Below are 26,220 nucleotides of genomic sequence, written 5' to 3' on the forward strand. Positions count from 1 at the left end.
CTCAGATAACCTCTGACCTAGAGAAAGGTGAAAGAACCAGGAGTGGTGGAGGAGAAAATGACTATAGTTTTTATTGCAGTTTTTATTCTCTACCGAAATCTTTCCAGAAGATCCAATGCCAGCTAATGAATCGAAGAGAAATTTCAGTTGCAAGTATTTCATTTTTATGGCTCAGAGGAGAATTCTTCTGAAGCCCAAACAAAAAAGGATGAATTAAAAAAAAAAAAAAGCATTAGTAGCTAGGATTCCGGCAGTGACCATGTTTCAGGACACAACCCCTGGGTTCTTGGGTCTTCTCAAAAGAACCCATGTAAAAGTAAATGCTAGCCGCCTTGTACACACCAGCTCTGCTGGATTGAGCATGGCGGAATAATGGTGAACATAAAACGGAAGCATTTTGGGGTGCCCAGGCTCATAAAAAGATACTTTGAATTCCCAAGGTTATACTGTAAGCTAAGGTGCCACAAAATTAGATCTGTCATTCACATGTGGGGGTGGGTTCGGCAGGCACCCCAGGAAAGCCTACCCAGTCCCATTTAGTAGCCCACAAAGATTCATGGGCAGAAGGGAAATGAATTCCTGCAAACAAGCCCTTTATCAAGTTGGCCGAAAGTCACGACTCATGAAAACATGCTGGTTAGAACAAGGTGGCTCAGTTGGTTAAGCATCTGCCTTTGGTTCAGGTCATGATCCCAGGGTCTTGGGATCAAGTCCCTCATCGGGCTCCCTGTTCTGCGGGGAGTCTGCTTCTCCCTCTCCCTCCCTCCTCTTCCCCCCTTCTCCCCCCTCGTGCTCTCTGTCTCTATCAAATAAATAAATAAACTCTTAAAAAAAAAAAGAACAAGGGCAGGTGATTTGATGTTGGCTCTAGGTTTAAACCTCTTATGGCTAATAGCTGTGTGACCTTGGGCAGGTCTCTTACCTTCTCTGAGCCTCTGGTTCTATACCTTGGTATTTCTTAACTTACTAGGGCACCTGGGTGGCTCAGTCGGTTAAGCATCTGCCTTGGGCTGAGGTCATGATCCTGGAGTTCTGGGATCGATTCCTGCATCGGGCTCTCTGCTCGGTGGGGAGTCTGCTTCTCCCTCTGACACTCCCCCGTCTTGTGCTTTCTCTCTCTCAGTCTCCCTCTCAAATAAATAAATAAATAAATAAAATCTTTAAAAAAAAATTTCTTAACTGACTGGATCAGAAAAATCCCCAGAGGTGTTAGATTTCAAATACAAATTATCAGGCCCCCGCCCAGATGCACTGTATTGGAATTTCTAGAGCTGAGCTGTGGCTGTGGGCATTTTAACACATTTTCAAGGTGATTCTTACACCAGGCAAGTTGGGAAACACATCCTTCTCAGCACAATGTGAGTGATAATAGTATCTCCCTCATGGGCTGTTGGGGGCATTAAATGAGATTACTGTAGTGTACATGGTACATAGTACTGTACATTCAGCACTATGTTGGCACATTGCGAGTCAATAAATATCAGCTTTTATCACTGAAAATCATTACTGCCATTTATTTAGTAAATACTTATTGTGCACCTACTATGTGCAGGGTCCAGATCAAGGGTTGGCAAACTATGGCCCAGCAGCTGTTTTTATACGATCTGTGAGCTAAGAATGGTTTTCCCATTTTTTTTTGAATGGTTGAAAAAAAAAGAAAAATAATATTTCCTGACATGTGAACATTTTATGAGATGCAGATTTTGATGCCCATAAATAAAGTTTTATTGGAACACAGCCACACCCACTCCTTTACATACTCTCTAGGGCTTCCATGCTCCATAGTAGAGTTGCGTAGTTGCAACAAAGACCATGTGGCCCGCAGAGCTGAACGAATTTACTATCTGGCTCTTTACACTGAAAGCTTAACCACTGCTCTAAGGCAAGGGTCTTCAATTAGAGTTCTTGTATTTTGGCCATATACAAAGATTTTTCAAGGGCATGATTAAAGAATCAGTTCTCAGATTTTCAATTTTTGTGTGTACCTTTTCCTAAAGTTGATCATTTAAGAACACACCAGAAGGTGGGTCCCCTTGAATAATCTGCACCGAATCAAGGCATGGAGCTATACAATCTCTGGGACACCAAAAGAAAAAAAAAGGACAAAATGTTGGAAATCATGGTATCAGTGCTGAGAAAGCATTCCCTGCCTGGGAGAGAAATCCCAGGCAGTTTTCGGTTCTTTGCTTTTAACAAAATTGACCCACTTAGTTATGATTGATCATTACATGATTTTCTAGCATATAATTGAGAAGGAATTAATATAATTGAGAAGCATCATTAAAACCATACTAATTTCTCTTTCCATATCCTTATTTATATGAAAGACACGTCTCAGAGTTTATATCAATAAAAAAATAACTGAAAATTACCTGTATCTTATTCTAGCAGTTGGTAAAAAAAATTTGTTTTTAGAAAGGTAATATTCATCAAGGATATATAAGCTGACTAAAAAGTAGGCCTGTCTATCTCATCAAGATATATATTGCCAGTAGAATTTTCCTTATATTTAATAATCATCAAAATGCATAATATATTTATGTTACTTATAGCATACCAACAAAAAATTTTGTTTCCTTTTTGTTGTTTTGGTTTTTTTTATTATTATTTTATTTTATTTTGTTTTGTTTCCTTCTTTTTTAAAAAGTTTATTTATTTAACCAATCTCTACACCCAACGTGGGGCTCAAACTCATGATCCCGAGATCAAGAGTCACATGCTTCTCTGACTGAGCCAGCCAGGCGCCCCTAGAAAAAGTGTTTAAAGTTTGGAGCTCTATATAAATTCTTGCAGCCACTATGGAAAACACTGCGGAGTTTCCTTAAAAAAAACTGAAAACAGAACTACCATATGATCTAGCAATTCCACTTCTGGGTATTTACCCAAAGAAAATGAACACCCTAGTTCAAAAAGACATTGGCATCCCTGTGTTCACTACAGCATTATTTACAACAGCCAAGATACAGAAGCAACCTGAGTGTCCATCAGTAGATGAATGGATAAAGATCTGGTATAATATATATGTAATACATATATATTACTCAGCCATAAAAAAATGAAATCTTGCTTTTTGTGACAACATGGATGGACCTAGAGGGTATTATGCTAAATGAAATGAATCAGAGAGGGAAAGGCAAATATCATATGATCTCACTTACATATGAAGTCTGAAAATTTCAGCAAAACAAATGAACAAACAAAATAGACTCATAAATACAGACAACAAACTGATGGTTGCCAGATGGGAGCGGCATGAGGGGCTGGACAAACTAGGTGGAGGGGATTAAGAGGTATCCCCTTCTGGTGTACCTTCTGGTTATAAAATAACTAAGACATGGGGAATCTAATGTGCAGCACAGAGAATATAGTCAATAATATTGTAAAAACTTTGTAGAGTGACAGATGGCAATTAAACTTATGGTGGTAACCGTTTTGTAATATATATACGTAATGAATCACTATGTTGTACACCTGAAACTAATATAATATTCTATGTCAATTATACTCTAATTAGAAAAAAAAAGTTTGGAGCTTTTTAAGGAATAAAAAATGTAAATTTCAAATTATAGAACCATAATTTTTTGCTGAGAAGTAGGAGGAGATGAGCAACAAAAAATTTTCTACATTAAAACATTTAAGCCCCACATTCCAGACCCTCCCCCTATTCTGGAAGCTTCAGAGTCTGGTTCTCTCAATCTGGCTGAGGTGAGGTGAGTCCCCGCCTATTTTCTAGCAACACTGACATTTTGTCTCAACTTGGCTGGTCACTGGATCTAAGGCATCTGAGAATTGGATGAGATTATTTTTTTTTAAAGATTTTATTTATTTATTTGACAGAGAAAGACACAGCGAGAGAGGGAACTCAAGCAGGGGGAATGGGAGAGGGAGAAGCAGGCTCCTCCCTGAGCAAGGAGCCTGACGTGGGACTCGATCCCAGGACCCTGGGATCATGACCTGAGCCAAAGGCAGATGCTTAACGACTGAGCCACCCAGGCATCCCTGGATGAGATTATGTTTTACAACTTTCATCTCCACTAGAACAGAATCTGAAGATTACTGAAGAGAAAAGGATCCTATCTCCAAAGGTATCATTCATCTGCCAGGACAAAAGAAATGCCAACCGAGGTGCCCATTCTAAGGGGGTATACTCAAGAACACAGTCTAACGGAATAAAGGTCAGACCAGAGTAAAGATGTGAACTAGGGAAGAAGAAGAATATATAAGAAACAATGGCAAACAATGACCATTGTCATCTTTGGCCAGATCTAAGTGGGTGAAGGTAACACAGGAATTATGAGACCAACCACAGGGCAAAACTTAGCAAAAGCTTGGAAATAAGCTCGTGAACTGTCTCAGCAAAATTTGGGATTTGGGGAGGGGGAGTTGCAGGAAGAGATGAAGTCCAAAGGCCTCCTGCCATGGGGGAGGAGATTATTAGTGGGAGGTGGGGGCAAGGTTAATATTTATATTCGAGACAACAATAGAGAAATGTAAATTTAAAAATAATTGGTAAAGCTTTGAAAGTTAACTGTTAGCAGAATGGAGACGTAGGCAAGAACTTTCAAGAGAAGAGGGAAAAGCTAGAAAGGAAAAGGGAGAAAAAAATCACAAAGTTTAATAAACAGTAAATATTCAATAAGACAGAAGTGAACGTACGAAGTCTATGTGACTATGATAAATGCAAACAGTGTGAATTCTCCTATCAGAGACAAAGGGAAGCTGCTAAAAGAAAGATCTTAAATTACAGAGTAGGCAAAGGTAAGCCAGGCACATGTAAATAAATATAAAATAGGGCTTAGAATATTATTGAGATAAAGTATAATTTAAGGTCAAAAGCTACTGAATGGAAAGAACAGGTGGAGACAAAAGGAAAAAAGGTAAAATAGATGAAGAACATATAACAACCACGAACTCTTATGCCTCAAACAACATAGGGCAAGCTATAATAAAATAAAACACCCTAGTAGTTATAAGAAAAGCTTAGTTAAAAAACTAACCATGCTGAGAGGTTTACAAATACTTCTTTCAGTTTATCAAATAGACAAAAACAGAGAAGATTAGAAGAACTGAATAATTAAGTCAATGTGCTGCTTCTTTTTTTTTTTTTTAAAGATTTTATTTATTTATTTGAGAGAGAGAGAGAGTACATGCACATGAGTGGTGGGGGGAAAGAACAGAGGGAGAAGGAGAAGCAGACTCCCCACAGAGCAGGGAGACCGATGGGTGATGGATGATGCTAATGCTGGGCTCAGTCCCAGAACCCTGAGATCATGACCTAAGCTGAAGATGGACGCTTAACTGACTGAGCCACCCAGGCGCCCCTGTAATTTATTAGTTCTTTTTATGGCCATGCATGTTACCAGTTTTTGCTATGATTGGCAGGTATCTATGAAATAAGTATGTTGAAAAAGAAATTAACATCCTAAATAAAATCTTGAAGGGCACCTGAGTGGCTCAGTGGGTTAAGCTCAGGTCATGATCCCAGGGTCCTGGGATGGAGCCCCACATTGGACTTCCCTGCTCAGTGGGAGTCTGCTTCTTCCTCTCCCTCTGCCCCTCCTCTGCTCATTCTCTCTCTCTCAAATAGATAAATAAAACCTTTTTAAAAAACTAATAAATTACAAAAAGCATGTATCTTCACAGATCACATCCTCAGGCCCATGAATATCAGAAACTATAATCCCAAATACAGTTTCCCAAATTCTAACTACTTGAAAAACAAGAAACGTTCCTTTCTATAACCCTTGGATTCTGTCCCGACAACCCACCAAACCAAGCAACCCACCCTGAAACTGAAATAACAAAGCATCTAGAAACTTATAAAATAAGGATACTTCATATAAAAATCTACAGGGATATGGATATCACGAACATTTTTGAAAGACCCCCAAACAGGCAAAAAAGATAAACTGGGTGTCCTGTCTCTTCTCTGCTCTGGGCTATCCAATTCTCTGGACGTTCGTGCCTTTCATTGTTTTTGAGATATTTTACAACCTTGTGAGGCACAGAAACATATAATAATGGAAACAACTCATCCACAGGAATGTGAACGCACTTTATCTGGCAGAGGGCAGCGGATGTTGCCATAGAGACACTGAGCCATTCTGCATGTGTGTGAATTCAGTGTAGCATTTCTGATTACCTGTGTAACTTATACATGCACTGAATTCTCCTTTGAGTTTGTTGGAGCCTGTTGAAACCAATGCCCTCATTAATATTTTCATTACAGTTTACCCATTGATATTTTACATTTGTATGACAGTCATGATTTTAACTTTTAAAAAAAAATGATCTTTTAACATGGGTGAGGTTGCAATGGAAAATACACAGCTTCAAATGCTTTCATTATGAAAGGCTGAAAATAAGTGAACTTACAGGAAATTGGAATAACAAAACAAACAGAAAGAAAAGCAGGAAAAATAATTAATAAAAAGAGAAAAGCCGAAATGAATCAAATGGAAGAGGGCAAAGAAAGTAACTAACAGCAAAAGCTTTCACACTAATATTTTTACGTTTACTTTAATACAAATGAAAAATAGATAAACTCTTTGGCAGACAAAGGAGAAGACTGAAAATACAAAAAAACAAAAGCAGAAACCCTCCCCTCCTCTAAAACCAACAGCAATAGGAAAGCTGAGAAACTCCCCAAGCTGAGAAAATCCCCAAAGATTTAAAAATCATTTTAAGAGGATGGTAAATGGAATGTGAAATCCAGAGCAAAGTGAATAATTTTTTATTCTGCAAAACATAAATGACCAAAACTGAGCCACACGGGCTGTAAAACCCAGACTTGTCACTGTGGAAAAAGCAGGGAAGTTTTGTTAAGGACGTGCCACGAGAAAGGGCAGCAGCCTACGTCATTAGCGGATCACTCCCGACATAGCAAAGCTATTGCTAAATCGCTGAAAAAGAAGGAAAGAGCCCCAATTTATTTCCAGAGTAGCATCACCTACAACAAACAAGCAAAAATCAGACAGACCACAAAAAAGAATCCCAGAGATCAACTACACTTATGGATAGAGTTGGACAACTTTCAAGCTAAATGACATAATTGCAACCCAAGCAATGTGTTTGTTAGAAGAATAAGCCAACATGACCCAGGGCTTATTCAGGAATACCAGGCTATACGAATTCACTACATCAACAGACTTTAGTGCAAAACCCAAGGAGTTATGTCAAAAAACGGTGAAAAGATATTTGCTAAAATTCAGCAACCTACCCTGATAACAAACTCTAAGTGAAAACTGCAGTAGAAGAAAATGACCCAAGTACTAGAAAAACCACCCCTCAGAGGAACAGAGTATATTATATTAACTGGGAAAATTCTGAAGCCATTCACATTAAAACTGGAGACACAAAAGGATGTCAGCTCTTTCAGCTTTGTTTGGAGGCTGAGGCTAATTGCAATGGGACAAGGAAACAAAGTAGTATACCTGGGTGGCTCAGTTGTTGAGCGTCTGCCTTCGGCTCAGGTCATGATCCCGGGATCCTGGGATCGAGCCCCACATCGGGCTCCCTGCTCCACGGGAAGCCTGCTTCTCCCTCTCCCACTCCCCCTGCTTGTGTTCCCTCTCTTGCTATGTCTCTGTCAAATAAATAAATAAAATCTTTAAAAAAAAATAAAGTAGTATAAATATTACAAGATAAAACCACCTGGAAATGAGATGACTGTGTTATAACCATGATGTTATATTTATCAGAGACCAAGAGTTTCTAATAAATACTTATCGTCAATTAATAAGAATTGTTTTAAAAGATTTTGTTTTTATTTTATATTATTTTTTTAAAAAATATTTTATTTATTTTTCAACAGAGAGAGAGATACAGCAAGAGAGGGAACACAAGCAGGGGGAGTGGGAGAGGGAGAAGCAGGCTTCCCGCGGAGCAGGGAGCCCGATGCGGGGCTCGATCCCAGGACCCTGGGATCATGACCCGAGCCGAAGGCAGATGCTTAACGACTGAGCCACCCAGGCGCCCAAAAGATTTTGTTTTTAAATAATCGCTCCACCTGACATGGGGCTCGAACTTAAAACCGCAAGATCAAGGGTCTCACGCTCTACCAACTGAGCCAGCCAGGTGCCCCAATTAGTAAGAATTTTTGCTAAGGGAGCTCAATATAGACAAATATACCAAATGTAGCTATTCTTTATATGTTTGCAACAGTTATTTTAACAAGGAAAAATCCTATTTATAATTATAATAAAATTATACAATAATAAGGAAATATAGGCCTCGTATCATAAGAACTGATTGTATATGAAGAAAACCATATGAATAATGGTTAACCCAGGAGCTGAATAAAGGTTTTTGGGTGTAAGATTTAACATATTTTAATAAGTCATTCTTTGTATAAGTTCAACATCACATGGATCCATTTCTAATAAAAATTCTCAAAAGGATTTTTTTGGGGGGGCTTGAGAAGTACTGGATAAAATGATAGTTCATTTGGAAGAATGAATATCTAGGAATTGCTAAGAAAATTTTGGAAAAGAATAGCTAGAGGGAGGCTTTGTGATCCTAAAAGACAGTAAGGCTCACCTTAATGCTACTATAATAAAATGTGTGTTGCTGGCAAACCAGAGAAGATATAAAGATCAGTGAGACAAAGCAGAGCTTCCAGAAACAGATCCAAGTGTTTTCGAGAACTTCCATTTTACAGGTGAAATTAGGATTTCAGTAGCAAGGAAAATAAAATTGTATTTAACAAATGGTCCTGGCATATGTGGGCTGCCAAATTTCCATGTCAAATGTGTATAAATAGGAATTTTTGCTGCAGTAAGTTGCTAATAACCAAACAACAAATATATTAAAGGAAAAAACAAACCAACCAACCCTTTTCTCATCTCAGGGGAAGAGATGACGGTCCTAGAAAAAACAGAAGCCCCAAGTGAAGCAATAGAAGGCTGACTATAGGAAAAGAGAGTTCTTTTTGTGAGGTGTCAGAAGACAAAGGACAGGAGGGGAGAAAATGTGACAGACATGGGGTTCGTGTCCCCAGTGCCCAACAACTCAAGGAGAAACATGAGGGAGAATGTGTTTTAGGTTCACAGACAAGAAAAAGGCCAATGATCAACAAGTCTATATAGAGATGTCACAGAAATGCAGATCAAAACACCAGCTGGGGAGGGGCGCCTGGGTGGCTCAGTCATTAAGTGTCTGCCTTCGGCTCAGGTCATGATCCCGGGGTTCTGGGATCGAGCCCCACATCGGGCTCTCTGCTCAGCGGGAAGCCTGCTTCTTCCTCTCCCACTCCCCTGCTTGTGTTCCTTCTCTCGCTGCCTGTCTCTCTGTCAGATAAATAAAAATCTTAAAAACAAAAAAACAAAAAAACACCAGCTGGGGAAACGCACAGAGTCCAGATGGCTCATTTCACTCATCAGACTGACAAAACTTTGAAAGATTGCTAATAGCCAGGATTGGTGATCATTGGGGCCTTCACCACGGATGAGGCTACCATTTCGAAAAAAGCAATCTGAATCTATATGCAAGTACAAACTACAGACACTCGTTGTAACTCCAAAAGCACAACCAAATGTGAGCAATTGTGCAGGAGGTTGATAGCTACTGTTTTTAATGGCAAATGAAAACAAAACAACCTGAATATCCATGAGTAGGGAGATCGCTGAATAATGCAAGGTATGTTCACACTACCTTTTGCTTAAAAAAAAAAAACAGTAGAGATAGCCATATTCACCTGCAGTCCTGTTCATACATGGAATAGTACGAGCAAATGCAGAGAAATATACATAGTATGATACAATTACTAGAAAAATAGGAGAAAACCTTTTCTACATTGTTTTGAGTCTGTGTATGTCAGTATGAACACAGAGAAAACATTACTAACCTTCATAGGAGGAGAATAGGAAGGGCGCTGGAGATGATTGGCTTGGTTTTTGTACAATTCTGTATATAGTTTATTACAAGGAACAAGTTTTGCTGTTGTGGTTTGTTAAAAAAAATCCAATTATGCGTGTGTGTGTGTGTGTGTGTGTGTGTGTGTATGCATGTATAGGTGTGTATGGGGGCAGCAGATAGCTGGAGATATAAATATATAAAAGGAAATATATAAACAGAAAATAGTATGCTTGATTCAAACCCAACTCTATAACTAGAGTGGAAACCATACATACATAAACATAGAAACAAAGGAAGTCCATCAAAAAAGGAAGTCCATCAAAATGGCCACAGTTTTTATGTCTGGGTAGAAGATTACCAGTAACTTTGATTTTAATTTTTTTAAATTTTTATTTTTTAAAAAATTTTATTTATTTATTTTGAGTGTGCACAAGCAGGGGGTGGGGGGCAAAGGGCGAGGGGGAGAGAGAATCTCAAGCAGACTCGACGATGAGTGCAGAGCCTGAGGTTGGCTTGATTGCATGACCCTAAGATCCTGACCTGAGCAGAAACCAAGAGTCAGATGCTTAACCGACTAAGCACCCAAGTGCCTCAACGTTAATTTTTAAAAATAATATAATGTGGGGCGCCTGGGTGGCTCAGTCGTTAAGCATCTGCCTTCGGCTCGGGTCGTGATCCCGGGGTCTTGGGATCGGGCCCCGCCTCGGGCTCCCTGCTCTGCGGGAAGCCTGCTTCGCTTCTCCCTCTCCCACTCCTCCTGCTTGTGTTCCCTCTCTCACTGTGTCTCTCTCTGTCAAATAAATAAATAAAAAAAAATAAAAATAATATAATGTGTTTTGTATCTTTTCTACCTTGAATGCACATTATATGTCTAATCAGGGGGAAAAATACTTTAAAAGTTGAAGAGAGGGGCATTCTGGGAAAGAAAGATGTGGAAAACAGGTTCATGACAAAAGGAATTTGCCGGCTAAAACTGAATAGTTAAATAGTTTCTTAAAGAGCTGTAGGCGGGACACCTGGGTGGCGCAGTCAGTTAAGCATCTGACTCTTGATTTAGGCTCAGGTCATGATCTCAGGGTCCTGAAATAGAGCCTCGTGTCAGGCTCTGCGCTGGTGGTGGAGCCTGCTTAAGCTTCTCTCTCCCCCTCACCCTCTGCCCCTCCATGCCTCCCCCACCTAGTGCTCTCCCTCTCAGTTAAAAAAAAAAAAAGCTATAAGCAGTAATTCTAAAGCAGTGAAATCATTAAAATATTAACAGAGTGCGCTGCAAGCTTTTTCATTTCCTTGCCAAACCACAGTTAATGACTCATTACCACCATTGCTTATATGAAAATAAATTGTGGCACTCCCCCCCCCGCGAATTCTCAGAATTGTGTTCAAATATTAAGGATCAAAGAAAGGAGACAACTCAAACTTTATAGCTATTTCCTAAGGGAAGTTGATTTTCCTATTCCAACAGGCAAACCCCGAAGTTTCTGCATCACCATTTTGTGTATTTCCTTAGTTTATTACCAAGGAAAAAGGGAGGGGGGGATGGGTAATATCTTTATGTAAAAGTGAGGTGATCGGCATGAGAATTTTAATAAGTTTGTGTGCTACGAAAGTGAAAGTGATGAGGGCTCTGGTAAAAATGTAAGGGTTCTTGGGGTTCCTGGGTGGTTCAATCAGTTAAGCGACTGCCTTCGGCTCAGGTCATGATCCCAGGGTACTGGGATCAAGCCCCACACTGGGGCTCCTGGCTCATTGGGAGTCTGCTTTTCCCTCTCCCCCTGCCTGCCGCTCCCTCTGCTTGTGCTCTCTCCTCCTGTGTCAAATAAATAAAATCTTTTAAAAAATGTAAGAGTTCTCGTAACATTTTAAATATTCTTTCCTCACCAATCCTTGCTGACACTCTGTGAGAGCATGTTTCAGTCATTCAACATGTATTAAGAACCCATGAGGAGGGTGCCTGGGTGGCTCCGTCGTTAAGCGTCTGCCTTCGGCCCAGGTCATGATCCCAGGGTCCTAGGATCGAGCCCCCACATCGGGCTCCCCACTCAGCGGGAAGCCTGCTTCTCCCTCTCCCACTCCCCCTGCTTGTGTTCCCTCTCTCGCTGTGTCTGCCTCTGTCAAATAACTAAATAAAATCTTAAAAAAAAAAAAAGAACCCATGATGAGTTGAAGATAGCCCTCGAGGCTGGAAATTACGGCTTTGGTTACAAGCATGGGTAATTCTAGCTTGCTCTCTGGCGCCACCTACTGATAAAACAGCATTTTAATTCTAAAACAGTAACATTTGAATTTCCCTTTCCTCAATAGAGCCTACCCTTCTGAAAAATGTAGGTGCTTTTCCAATCCCACTCGTCTGGTCCCCGAGATTGCACAATAGTGATATTTTCAAACAATGGTACCTAGAAAACCATTCTAAATGTTAGTAGGAACTCACATCATATTTGCATTTAAACAGAAATGTCAGGTTTGTCAATCTCGTTCCAAAATGGAAATGGTATCATTGGGTCATTTTAGGCATCAGTAATACTTAAGTTGACTGTGAAGGTTGTAAGGTATCTGTATAATATTGATCGGAGGACTAAAATCCTTTGCTTCTTCAAATTCTCTTTAGTTATAGGATAATTCACACCCCATTATGCCCCAGTCATACTGTGACTCTAAAGAATCATTAACATTCAGTATATTTTACTCACGTATCAATTTATTAGGAAACCATTTCTTTTTTCTCATTAGCACTAAACATTTTTTGGGGGGGGTCAAGTATCCATGTAACATGATGTAGAAAATGGTCCTCATGCCAATAGATTTGTATCCATGTACTAAAACAGTAATAGCCCAGAGTTGGAGGAGGGGTATTTCAGAATGGTGACTTCAGAGAGGTTGGGAAGTCTCCCATCTCCCACACAAATTTAATGAGATTGGAAAAAAACCCTAATCAGAATCGGGAAATCCAGCTGGACAAAACAAAATGTGTTCACTACTCACTGCATTGAATTCCAAGCCCTAATTGGAATCATCTTGGCAACATTCTACAACAGTTAGAACACGGCGATTCCGAGGTGGTCACAAGCATTAAAAAATTATAGTAAGCAGTATAAAATTACGATTTATTACGAGGGGAGGGGTTTCACAACAATCCTTAAAAACATTAAGAGCAAACCTCTTACAGAAATCTTTTTAGGATTTCCTGTTTTTGTTACTCCTTTTCCCCCCTTTCTTTTGGTTTTTAGGTACTAATCTGGTATGGAATCCGCGGGACAGAGCAAGGCTGGGTGGGCTCCCCCTTGAATGATGGAGTAAGTCTGCTTGGGCAATTCTTGTTGGGAGGAGGAGGAGAATATAGGCGGGGCCGTGGTGGCCACAGCGATGTTCTGACCTCCGTCGCTCACCACTGTGACTTCAGCTGTCCCCTCCTGAATCAAAGCATTAAGGCCTTCAAAGTCCGTGCATGTAATACCCGAACTGGTGATGAAAGTCTGGTTGCCGGAGCCTTCCTGGGGGCTGCCGGGCGTCGTGGGGATGAGAGTCTGGTGCAGAGTGGCCCCATCGGCCTGGTCGTGAGTGGTCAGCAGGACAGCGGGCTGGGTCATCGCGCCCGCCTCGCTCGGACACCCTGAGGGCTGAGGGGGGGCGATCAGATTGACCTGGCGCAAAATCTGCAGCCGGCTGTTCCCAGGGAGTTCCTCTGGGTTCTGCGCCACCAAGGCGGGGGGTACGATGTTCACGGCGGCGGCCGCCGCCTGGATGATGGTGTTGGCCTGTGGCACTTGGTGCCCAACGATGATTTTGACTCGCCCCTCGCTGAACTGGGGCACTTGGCTGGGCTGGAGGGGCACCTGCAGGTGGCCCACGGTGAGGGGCGCGGCCGGCTGCTTGCTGGGGTCTATCTGGAACTGCAGGACCGTCACATCCGAGTTCTTACTCTCACTGTACTCACTGTGCTGCCTTTTGTGGCTGCGGAGCGAGTCCTCGCGCATGAACGAGGCGTCGCATGTATCACAGTGGAAAGTCTTCTTGGCGTCCAGCTTGGCCACCTGCCGGCTGCTCTGTCGGCCTGCGTCTTTCCTCTCCAAGGCCTCGGTCTTCACCATGTCCCCGTGGAACTTCTTCATGTGCTTGCTTAGGTTGCTGGGCTGCTTGGTGTCGAAGCTGCAGTAATGACACTTGAAGGGGCGGTCGGTGCAGTGGATGCGCTCGTGGATGCGCAGCGCCGCCTTGCTGGAGCACGAGTAGCTGCACTCGGAGCACTTCTCCGGGTGCTCCGACTGGTGCACCCGGCTGTGCTTACGGAGGGTGGCTTTGCTGTCACCCAGGAAGTCGCAATGCGGACACTTGAAGTTATTCCCGCTGTGCTTGATGCGGATGTGCGACTTGAGGTTGCCCTTCATGGTGCAGCGGACATTGCAGAACTCACACTTGAAAGGCTTCTCCCCCGAGTGCACGCGCATGTGCCTTTTCAAGTCCGAGCTGATTTTGAACTTGGCGCTACAGAGCCAGCACTGGAAGGGGGCGTCCCCTGTCAACACAAGGTGAGTTTCGATAAGAACAGGCAGGCAACAACCACAGCGGATCCCCCCGAAGCACACACCAGAAAATCGCTTATACCAAGGCAGGCGGATGGAGACCTTCCTACTGCAGCTGCTAGCAGCCCCTGGGTGGGGGTGGGGGGGGGGGAGAAAGGGAATGGGGGTGGGGGGCTTCTTTTCTTTCCCCAAACCTAAACCACCAGCACCGTTAAAAAAAAAAAAAAACCCACAAGAAAAACGGGAGACTGAAAAGAGCTATTCAATTGTCCCAAATAAAATCGAATTTGTGAATATACTTATGTTCTTTAAAAGGATCAAGCTATGGTTCATTTTGCTCATGTGCCCACTCTGCTAGTTAATGGTTCACAGTTGTGTAAATTTTGCATAATCCGTTGATTTTGATTGAGTTACATGTCGTAACAGATTCGAGGACACATTTTGGAATCAGTCAGCTCCATGCTCACTCATCAGAATAGTCTTTATAAAGCGATTGAAATGCCCAGCTTACGCTTCATGCAGATTTTTATTAATAAAGACGTGTTTATTGCGCAAAATTTATTTATCCCACATTGCCAGCTGCGTTCTTTACTCGTGAAGTTACGAAATCCAGCTGCTTGTTTTTTTTTTTTTAAATTCATGGTCGCTGAAAGATGAGCGGGGAAAGTGAAATTGCAAACATCTGAATGCACATGGTACTCCAAATTTGTTTCCTCAATGAATGGCAAGTCCGAATTTATCTAAGGCACAGATAGTTCAAGCAAATTGGTGACCCCGCCCATTTCAATATTGTTGAAGCAAGCCAAGTAGCAGCTAACATTCTTCGGTTGCTTCCAAGATGGCAGGCACTCTGCTGAGCACTCCACAAGAATGGTCTCATTTGATGCTCCCAACATTCCCACGAGGTGGGTGCTATTATCAATATTATTCTTAACACTACTGTACGAATGAGGCCTAGATAGACTAAAATAACTTGTTCACGGTCACCCAGTAGTACGTAGCGGGCTTGGATTCCAACCCAGGCTGGCTCCAAAGCTGCTATTCTTAGATGCTGGGTAATTATCTGTGCATGGGGCTCGAACTCATGACCCCAAGATCAAGAGTTGTATGCTCCATCAACTGAGCCAGCCAGGTGCCCCATGTGTGCTTTATTAATGCATTAAATAAGAAGATCTAGTGGCGGATCTGTAACTATAATTTCTCAATAGAAAAGAGCATAAATGATAGATTGATCGAGCTCCAACAACTGTTACGAAAAGATCTGTGATTCCCACTGGCGGCAATATGCACTATTCTCAGATCAGCTGCCAATTTTCAAATGGAAGGACACGCCCAATTTCAATACAGTTTGGTTAGTGAAAATGAAGATGTAATTTTTTTTCCATCCAAATTCATGGACCATCTAAAGTCTATTCATGGATCTCTGAGTGGAGGTATCTGTGGATCCAGAAGGAAGAATCCCTGCTCCAGAATTTTCTACTAGGTTTTCCTGTTACATCCCTCCTCAAATTAGTTAGTCTTTTTGCCTTTTTTTTTTTTTAAAAGCTGTCAGCAGACGTGAAACCCAGAAATACCAGATAACCAAATCTCACAGCTGAGTTGCAGAGTTAACAACACTTTTTGATATGAAAGCAAAGGTTTCCAATCCCTTTGTCATCTTTTTTTTTTTTTTTTCTTTTTTTTTAACCATAGATGTCTCAACTGAGGCGTACTGGTCAGTCATAGTTCCATGGGGCCATGAGCTCTCCAAAGCTAATGACTACGTTTGTTCTTGCCCCCCACGTGATCCTCACAGCGTCTAGCACCTCGCGGGGACTTAATGAATGTTGTTGAATGAACAAGCAGCTGATCTATTTAAGCTGACAGGTCTTTCTTGAGTTTAGCTTGCTATGAAAACCACTGATGATGAAAGAAGTCAATCTAAGCGATGAAAGGATACAAACAAAATCCTATTAGTTTTACAATTTGTAAAATCTTCTAAATGCCACGGATTTATAAAAGGGAAATGAACAGTCCATGGAGACATTGCATAAACAGCACACATTTACAGTTTTAGAAAATTCACCTTTCCTAGACCAACTTGAAGATGCTACTATCAATGGTAAGTTTATCCTTATAAGTCAAAATGATTCAGAACCACTTTCATAAACGAGTCCTTCAGGTCCTCTAACATAGGTGTGGGAGATTTCTGAAGAAAATCAGCTGGCCATTGGTTATGCCTATGTCCGGAACTTGCTTTAGTAGATCACAAAAACGTTCTCAAATCTTACCACCTCTCCTCCCTTCCCGTAGCCATGGCCTCTGCCATGTGTGCAATTATGCATGGTCTCCAGACAGGGGCAGGATGACCTGCCATGTCCCTCGACAATCATGTGACTAGATTTGGCTGATGGTATCTTCAGGAGACTTGATATAAGCAATGGCTTGAAATGGGCTTGTACACTGGGGTTTGCTTGCTTGCACCTCTGTCAGCCATCGCCATGAGATGATCAAGGCTGGCTTGGCGTGCTGGTCCCAGGAGGAGGGTGACAGAAATGTGGAGAAGCGCTGGATTCCCACCGCCAAGACCAGTGGACAGACAGCTCACAGCCGGCAGATTCTCAGACATGTGAGTCCAGCCAAGATCAGAACTGCCGAGGTGACCCCCAGCTGATCCCCACCATGCCACCAGAAAAGGTACGTCGTTGTGTCCAATGAGGTTTTGTGGGAGTATTTGTTACACTGCATTAAGTGTGACAACAGATAACTAATACAGAGATTGATATCTGGAAACAAGAGTGCTGCCATACCAGAAAATTAAAATATGTAGCATTGGCTTTGGGGACTGGACGGCAAGAAAAGACTGGAGAAGTGGCAGGGCACACTATTTAATGGCAAACATTTGGTCCAATTGTCACCTGCAGTAAGTTAGAAGATAGAGAATATAATATACCTGTTGGATTTGGGACTTGAGCAAAGAGATTAATTCTGGGCAGAAAGTGAAAGTGCCTTACGGGCTGCATATGATGAGGTCCTATAAGGAAGAGACAAACTCACACAAGAACTGGCCATTTTCTAAATGGAACTTCGAGAGAATAGAGCAAACCAAAGATGTGCTGGGTTTTAGATAACATATCTCACCTCCAACCAGCGAAGGGTTTTCAAAGTAAGACAGAAGCCGGGGGACAAAGGTCATATCCAGGGATGGGATCTCAGGGGGAGGACTGAATGAGAAATGAGGGGTGTGAATGTAGGGTTCTTCGTTAAAATCTCCAAAAGAACTGTTGGCGCCACGTAGGTTCTCCAGCTGGACAAGGATTCCTAGGGACGTCAAGGGATTCAGCCACAGAAGGTTATATGCCAAAAGTGCCTACAATGGGGTTCAGAGGAAAGGAGAGTCTCTGAAAGAATTGTGGGTGTGGCTTTCGGCACACAGACACAAAATTTTGCACACGGCTCTACCAGCAAACCTGTCATCCCCCTCGGCTAAAAGGAGACCTGCTTTTGGTAGGCAGGAAGCAGGCTGAGAAAGTTTTGCAAAGGTACTTTTTCCACTATTTTTTGGAAGGGGCTCAGGCAGCTGATGGGAAGGATGCTGCAGCGGGCAGAGTCAGGAACCAGGAAGCTGAGTCGAGCCCTAATCAGGGAACATTCTCTGTCCCCAGAGTGAGGGGACCTGGGGACATGTGCCCAGAGGGATTCTGGAAACCCGTGGAGCTGTGAATGCCAAGTGCCTCCCATTCTTCTCTTTTCAAACAGCAGGATAACTGGAAATACCCTGGCTCCGTGTCACTGCTGTACATTGGGAATGTAGGAACAGACGACTTGTCTTTTTACTTCAAAGGAACTCCAGGTCAAGAGAAGCCATATCCAGACCCGGGGGAGATCACGGGATCCTGGTGTTTGAGCCTGATCCTATGATGGGGTGTGACTTATGTGGGTCTTAGGAAGGCATGATTAAATCCACATGTCTGAGTTGTGCACTGACAGCGTGGTGGACTGTGGTGGTTTGCAAAAATGGTCCCAATTCTTTCCCCTTCCTCCTATCTCTGGCCTTTGTCCTGTAACCTCGTGGTGACCTCCCACCGTGGGTGAGCCCAGCCCCATCCCTGATGCCAGGCCCCACCACATAGCCTGCTTCAACCAAAGGGATGCAAGCAGAGGCTTGAAATGGGCTTACCCACTGGGATGTGCTTGCTTGTACCCCGGCCACTGTCACGAGAAGGACAAACCTGGGGTAGCCCACTGGTCCAAAAGGAGGATGAGAGGCACGTGGAGCAGAGCCAGACCAGCCCCAGCTAAGGCAAGTGGACAGCCAGCTAACCCCCCCAGGCAGCCGATCCCCAGCCAAGGTCAGTGGACACCCAGCCTTTCCCCGCCACAGGTGATTGAGCCCAGTCAAGATCAACAGAGTGTCTAGCCAACTGGCTAGTCCTTAAGTATGTGAGCAGTAATCGATTATAATCTGCCACTGAGCTTTTGTAGGGCTTGTTACACAGCATCACTGCATCCACAGCTAACTGATACACTTGCCAAAAGGAAACGTCCATGCTTTGTTAAGTGACCTACCCCGCCGAGTTTTTCCATGAAGCTATCCCATGCTGACCTAATCTGAGTATACTTTAAAAATGACCAGAATGCAGAAACTATGCGGACATTTATTAAAAACACATTGTTTATATTTATATCTCGATTTCATTTAGCTCACCTCCTCATTCAACACTTTACTAGTGACTAAGTTATAAAGTTGCATACAGATAGAGATGAGGTTATAAGCGCCATGTTTTTTTTCTCCCTCATTGACCGAGAAAGGCTCTTCTGGGTGGACGCAAAGCAAACCTGCCCACTGTGCGATGAGCAGACGTCCCCTGTTCGTTTACTTGGATTGTGACTCAGTGCCTTAAGGTGCTTCTCAGTAGCTGGTGGTGAGGAGCCCAGTGCGAGGGCAGCAGGAGGGACCTACCTGTGTGGGACCGCAGGTGGACGGTGAGCTGGCTCGAGTTGCGGCTGGCGTACGGGCAGATCTGACATTTGAAGGGCCGCTCGTCCGAGTGGATCCGCAGGTGCTTGTTAAGGCTGCTGCTGTCGGCCGCGGCATAGTCACACGTCTTACACTTGTACGGCTTCACGCCCGTGTGGCAGCGCATGTGCGTCTTCAGCTTATCCTTCCGGCTGAAGCACTTGCCACAGACCTCACACTTGTGGGGCTTGTCTCCTTCAAACACACACACAGATGGCATCAGAAAACAACCCTGAAGGAGAAAGAGGCTTACTCCCCACCGCCCCCACACCTTGCCTTATGATAAGAGGAATACTGGTCACCCAAGGATATGCAGGAAACCCCAAAAGCTAGATAGAAAAATCTGCCAAGAGCTAAGCTCTTGGGGGAGGGGGGGAGTTTCTTCTATTTTGCCTCTTGCCATTTTCTAGTTTCTCCTACATCGAATGGGAATTCCTTATTAATTAAAAATAGAAGGCGACTCAAATGTCTCAAGGAGAACTGAGGAAAATAAGGAACTGTTCATTGTCTCCTTCCGTTCTCTCCTTTTCCCGTTTTTTTTTTTCCCCACAGACACACCCTAAAGCTCAGAGGCTCTAAGTTTTCGGAGCGCTCTCGGCTGAGCAGCTCAAAGCTTCCTTCCCCAGCCCGGCCTGCAGCCAAGAGTCATCCTGTGGCGGCGCGGTCCCCGCCAATGAAATGGCAGAGAGGGTCAGTGTGTCCCTTTTGCAAAGTGACATTGCTTGCCTTTTACTTTCCTCTTTCCACCCTTCCTGCCAGCCGTCTCCAAGACATGGGGTGTTCGAACTGGCAGGTGAGGGCAGCTTGCCTGCAGATGGGGGAGCCCGTGCCCTGATGCGCTTTAAGGACACAGAAGGAACTTAAGTCCCTGGCTGATCTCGTAGGACAGAGCCGCCGACCTGCTCTAGACCACCTGCTTAGCTCCGGACAGTTATGCGAGAGACATAAACCCCTACCGCGTGTGAGCTGGGCTTTGTCACAGCGGCTTCATCTATATTCACTCGTGTACTTACTGCCCGCAAATGACTGCTGAGTTTTTGATGGATATCTCTCCAATTATTTGTGCACGCGTATTTTTGGTACAAAAAAACTTCTTGGCTAACATCAATTTAAATACTTTCTGAAAGGCACTGTGCCTCTCAATGATTCTCCTTAATCCCCTCAACAACTGGGATTAGAACCCACGACTGTCTTGCTTTCTGAGCCAAATGCAACAATGCCTCCCCATTGACCACTTTCTTGCACATAAAATAATTCCAATCGTCTTGTCACATCATTAAATCTCTACAGCATGGTTTTTAAAGCTCAAGTATTTCACTGGATAAATAATTGAACCAGTTCCCTACTGGGCCACAGAAAAGAATGAAGCAAACATGTACTACTGATGTGGAAAGATGACCAATATTAAGTGGAAAGCAGCAATTTGCAGTGACAGTATATATAATATTAATTTAGTAAGAGATGGAAAAAGTAGATTCTGTGTGTTTTTCGGCCCAGGATAGGTATGCTGAAATTTCAGAATGAGACACAGTAGACTATTAGGACTGGTGACTTTGGGCTTATATTGAATAAGGAAGGGGGCTCTGAATCAGGATTTCCCCTTTTTACTTTATATATTAAATATGTCCTTTGGCTAAATCCTAAACAGCCAAGTGCTAAAATCAATTGTCAGCCAAAGCTGATCACTACCGTTGTAGAGCAAACGTCTGGGATTTAGGAATACACCTAAAAGTGTATGAAAGATTATGATTTTATTAATAAAAAAATGTTAGTCAAATTTAAAAATCCACGAACAAGAATTTCTCCTGACTGTCAGTGGCTGATTAGCTCCTGTGGTCGCCGGGCTGTGTATCTGCCCCCCCGCCGGGAAGCCACTGGATGCTGGGGAAGAAGGATGGTTTCCGGCTAGCTCTGCGGGTGAAGAGCCCCCTAGGGCTCCTCCTGGCCATGGCCTCCTCTCCGAAAGTAACTAAGGTGAGGACACCTTATCAACTCTCCACCTTGACATTATTGGAGTTGCTGCAGTCACGTAGAAACTACCCTACGACCCTAAGCTGGGACACCAGCATGTATAAGGTGCTTCCTGAAGATTTGCAGAAACGGACTTAAGGTCACTGCTTCACTTATGTATTTAGAGTGTTTCCTTAATCCTTGTGAATAATGACAGCACTTTACTCTGGCAAGGATGAATATGCTGTGCTTGACTCGAATGACGGGATTCATGTTGAACCCCATTGGAGAGATTCACTCTTACGTCGAGAATGCTTACCAATACTTGAAACTTAATATTCTGATAATTGGAATAAATCCAAATGACGTGACACGGTGAGGTTGGTCAGAACAGGATGGTGACCCCAGTACGGCAAGGCAATCACTAGCCATGGCCAACAAATTTCAGAAATCACTGCTGGAGATTTCATCTTCCAAAGGTGGAGGCAGACTTTGGGCAATTAGTCACGCCCCCGCCAAATGTCAGTGGACCCCTAACCCCTACCTTATACACATTTATACACTCTGCAGTCACTCTCTCTCATTTGAATTATGAGTATCTAACACTTTGTTAAAAATAATCTAAATGCACTTCCTTCTCCATTCAGAAAATCTGGGACACATAAAAATAATATAATAAAGAAAATTAAAATCACCAGAAATAAGTACATTTTTCTTTTCCATGCATCAATCTTTTCCTCTCCTTTTACTTTTTTTTAAGTAATCTCTACACCCCACCTGGGGCTTGAACCTATGACCCCAAGATCAAGAGTCACACGCTCCACCACCTGAGCCACCCAGGCGCCTCATCAATCTTTCCCTCTCCTTTTAGTATTTATTTATTTATTTTTAAAGACTTTATTTATTTATTTGAGAGAGAGAGAGCAGGAGCAAGGGGGAAGGGAAGAGGGAGAGGGAGAAGGAGCCTCCCCATTGAGCAGGGAGCCCGACGTGGGGCTCATTCCCAGGACCCTGAGATCATGACCTGAGCTGAAGGCTGACGCTTAACTGACTGAGCCACCCCAGCGCCCCTTTCCCTCTCCTTTAAAAAAAATATTTATTTACTAAATTTCACCTTCAAAATGGCAAAAATAACACACACACACACTCCGTATCCAGTGATACAGTACAGATACATAAAAAAAATTTACTATTCTTCACCCTTATTCCTTTCTTTATCAATCATTACAAACATACCCATTTATAGGACCATTGCTTCAAAATAAGAATATGTACATTTAAATGTTAATTAATTCTGGCAGATTAATTGTCAAAACGGTTGGAGTCATTCACACTTCCACTAGCTAAATTTGCTCATATCTGCTCCAGCACTGGATTTTATTGCTTTACACAGTTTCTGCCAAAATCATGTACGGAAACAGCATCTTATTTTTATTGAATTTGTGTTTGTATTCCTGTGACAACCAGCGAGATTCCATGTCCTATCCCATGTCTGACTTGTCCAGATCCTTGGCTCCTAGCACAGAGCACATGCTCTGGGCTTATATGCCACAGAAATGTCACTTACCAGTGTGAATTTTTAAATGACGTTCCATGTCCTTCATGCCATAGGCAGTCTTGAATTGGCAACCTTAAAAAGGCAAGAAAAGATCAATTACAAAGGGAAACATAGTAACCTAAGGGTGGAGAAACCTGGCAGAAACTTCCTTAACCAAGTGATGAGCGTAAACCCCACGGTAAGCAGGACAAATGGGTATCACGTGCCTCCTGATATGATGCACCAAGAAGGACATACATCACGTCTGTGCTTCCTGCCCAAACTGCAGAGCCTAAATCTCATCGTGAGGAAACATGAGACAAATCCAAACTGAGGAACATTTTACAAAGTAACTGGCCTGTACTTTGCAAAAATGTCTAGGTCATGAAAGACAAAAGTTGGATTCAAGGAAACTAAAGAGATTGGAAAAGTCAAAGCAAATGTGTGATCATGAATTGGATCCCAAACCGGGGGAAAATGTTTTTCTTTTGATATTGAGAACATGAGTGAGAAGTTAATAAAATCTTAATAAGGGCAGTGGTTTGATAATAGTGTGTATAAATGCAAATTTCCCTTTTTTTTTTTAAGTAAACTCTCTGCCCAATGTGGGGCTCGAACTCACGACCCCGAGACTGAGTCACATGCTCCTCCAACTGAGCCAGCCAGGCGCCCCTAAATGTTAATTTCCTGATTTTGATGATTGTGCTGTGGTTTATAAAAGAATTTCCTTGGTTCTAGGAAATATACATTGAGGTATTTAGGGGTAAAGGGACATCAGGTCTGCAACTTACTCTAAAATGGCCTTGGGGGAAAAGGATGTATATATAGAAAGAATGATAAAGCAAATACAGTATGTTAACTTTTGGGAAATCTAGAAGAAGGGCATACATAAATTTCTGTGCTATTTTCACAGCTTTTCTGTGAGTCTGAAATTATTTCCACATAAAAAGTTATTACTATTTTTTAAAAGGAAACAACAATCTTTCTGGATGTCTTCCTAAGCTATAGCACAGAAAGAAAAATTCACAGTAACCTGGATCCTCATGAATCCCATTTCAAAGGCCTGCGTCTGTAAAAGTCTTAGAGTCCACGTGCACGGTGACCAGGGACAGCGAGAGATAGGTCATATGCAATGATGTAAATGCTGGCGGGGGAGGCTCTGCTTTTTAAGCCAGGCAGTTTAGAACACGTCTATATCCAGCTGTCAGGAATTCACGAGCTAGAGCCCTGGAATCTGTTACATGTCACATCCTCTATGTAAGCAGGACACAATGCTGCCTTTACCTGGATAGCAACAGTTCAGCCTTTTCTGAGCAGGTGGTGCTGTGGGCTTTTTGGCACGGGACTTGGCAGAGAGAGAGATGACAGTGGCTGTCTGGTTTTCATTGCTTTCCGTGGGCAGATAAGTTTGATAGCCATGTTCAAAAACAAATTCTGGAGCTGAAACTAGAAGGCAGGATGATTATTAGATTTCATAATATGAATACCCAATAGCTACTCCCTTTGCCTACCTTCCTTTCTAGAGAACGAAGAGGCTAAATTGCTTCCCCAGTCTCCTTTGCTGCTTAAGGGTAATCCTGTGACCCTATTCTAGTCAGTGAGACACTAGAGAACATCTTGGGCGGCTTCTGGAAAAGATTTTCTCCCTGATTAAAAAAAAAAAAAAGAGGCAGTTGAAGAAAAGCTCATTCTTGCTGTCCTGGTTGCCCATTTCCTATCTTTGCTGGAGCGAGGACATGATGCTTAGATCTGTGGCAGCCATTCTGTAACCCTGAGGGGAGAGAAAGAAACTCTGATGTTGAGCCAGAGTTCTGAAACTATCCAAATCTAGACTTATTAAATAAACAAGAAAGGCCCCTGTCATTTATACCAGGCAAGCTTTCTACTACTCCAGCCAAGTGCATTTGGTACTTTCATAAGCTTTATCACAAAATCCTAACAAACAGCTGGAAAAAAACTGATCAAAGGAATTCTGGCCCCAACTACAAGCACTCTCTAAAAACACAAATATTCCCAAAAGAAATCCTTGTATTCTTACTGAAGTTTTCAGAGGGACAAAAAGACCAACATCTTTATCATCTTTATCTTTATATTTATCATCATGAGATAAAAGAGGCAGTCTCAAATTTCTTTTTCTGCTTATAGATTTTTGTGACCAGTTTGTTAACTAAATTTATGGTTTTGGGTTTGGAAATGTTTTCTTCCTTTATTATATATAATTTGTCCCATGAAGATCTGGTTTCACAGGAGGAGTCAATATGACCGGGGGGGTTCTGTCTGTTGGGTGAGTTTGTCAGGCTGAGAGGCCCTAACGATGACTTTGAAAGCCACTGTCATATTCTGTTTCCCAAACTTCAGGCACTGAGTCACCAGCTACGGCATCTCTGCCACTGTATTTACAGAATATCCTTATTGAAATTGGCACAGGCTTAGTATCATTACCTATTTCGACTTTGCCTCGAGCAGTAATATCCGTGTCACAGGTCTGCGGTATTAGTTATATTTTCTCTTAAGACAAACATCACCTTTCTTTGAATATTAGATCGTATAGATTGTAAGATGCACCATTATTTTATGTACAATAAATTAAAAAGCTGATTATTATGAAGCAATGCTTTCATATTCCTTATTTTATATTTAATGAAATTCCTTAGAAATTGTGTGTTTATGCAACAAATTATTTTCAATTTCTTTGGGCATCTGTCAGGAAACCCAGGTTCCTTATCTCCCCCTCTTGAGGACCTCCAGCCATGATAGCATCACTGATGTGGGTCCAAGAGCACCTGGGTTCTACCAGCATTTTCTATTGGAGTAAATGGTTTCAGGGTTGCAACTGCAACGTGCATGGGGAAGTTAAGTGGCTTTTGTTTAAAGTTGGCCAGAAGATTCTGACAAAGGGATGTTCTGTCTTCACGCCAAGTCCCTTGGATGCCTGGATGAACCACACCTCCCTCTTGTTGAAATGTTTCATCTACTCTGTGGGGTTTGGCTTTTGTTCCTGCTTCCACTGCTCTGCTCAGTTCTCAGAATGGGGTTCCTAGCCAGCAGCACTGGACCTATGGAGGAACCTGCTACAAAGGCAGATCCTCAGGCCCCGCCCCAGCGCACTGAATCGGAACCTCTGGGGTGGATCCAGCCCAGCAACCCTGTGTTCTAACAAGCCACGCAGGTTGATCTGACATGTAATCAAGTTTGAGAACCACCGGTGTACACCGTCCTTTTCCATGTACCTCATCGGTGAAACTTAACCCAACTTTGTCTAATGGAGGGAATCCTTCTTTCCCAGTTGCTGCTTTGCAAGAAGTGCAGCTGTTTCTCCAACAACCACCATTTGCTTCATTAATATCAAGTGGACCCCCCGCTAC

At 42.7% G+C, this 26,220-nt stretch overlaps 1 protein-coding gene across 3 annotated transcripts in view; it reads right to left on the reverse strand.

Annotated features, from left to right (window-relative positions):
• The window catches only part of ZFP64 (ZFP64 zinc finger protein), a 79,497-nt gene that overhangs the window by 38,869 nt on the left and 14,408 nt on the right, over positions 1-26,220 (reverse strand). For 2 of the 3 annotated variants that reach the window (XM_028125235.2, XM_028125234.2), the window contains exons 3-6: positions 24,140-24,301; positions 22,886-22,948; positions 19,312-19,563; positions 12,933-14,362 (exon numbers count right to left, since the gene is read on the reverse strand). In XM_028125235.2, coding sequence (XP_027981036.1) covers positions 13,080-14,362; positions 19,312-19,563; positions 22,886-22,948; positions 24,140-24,301 — 1,760 coding nt within the window. In that variant the 3' untranslated portion in view covers positions 12,933-13,079. Of the gene's footprint in view, positions 1-12,932; positions 14,363-19,311; positions 19,564-22,885; positions 22,949-24,139; positions 24,302-26,220 lie in introns of those variants that run through there. The other variant, XM_028125237.2, reaches the window with a different exon arrangement.

This window comes from Eumetopias jubatus, unplaced genomic scaffold, assembly GCF_037043125.1.
Source record: "Eumetopias jubatus isolate StellerSeaLion01/CBP00866 unplaced genomic scaffold, mEumJub1_p1.0 scaffold_9, whole genome shotgun sequence".
Classification (NCBI taxonomy): domain Eukaryota; kingdom Metazoa; phylum Chordata; class Mammalia; order Carnivora; family Otariidae; genus Eumetopias; species Eumetopias jubatus.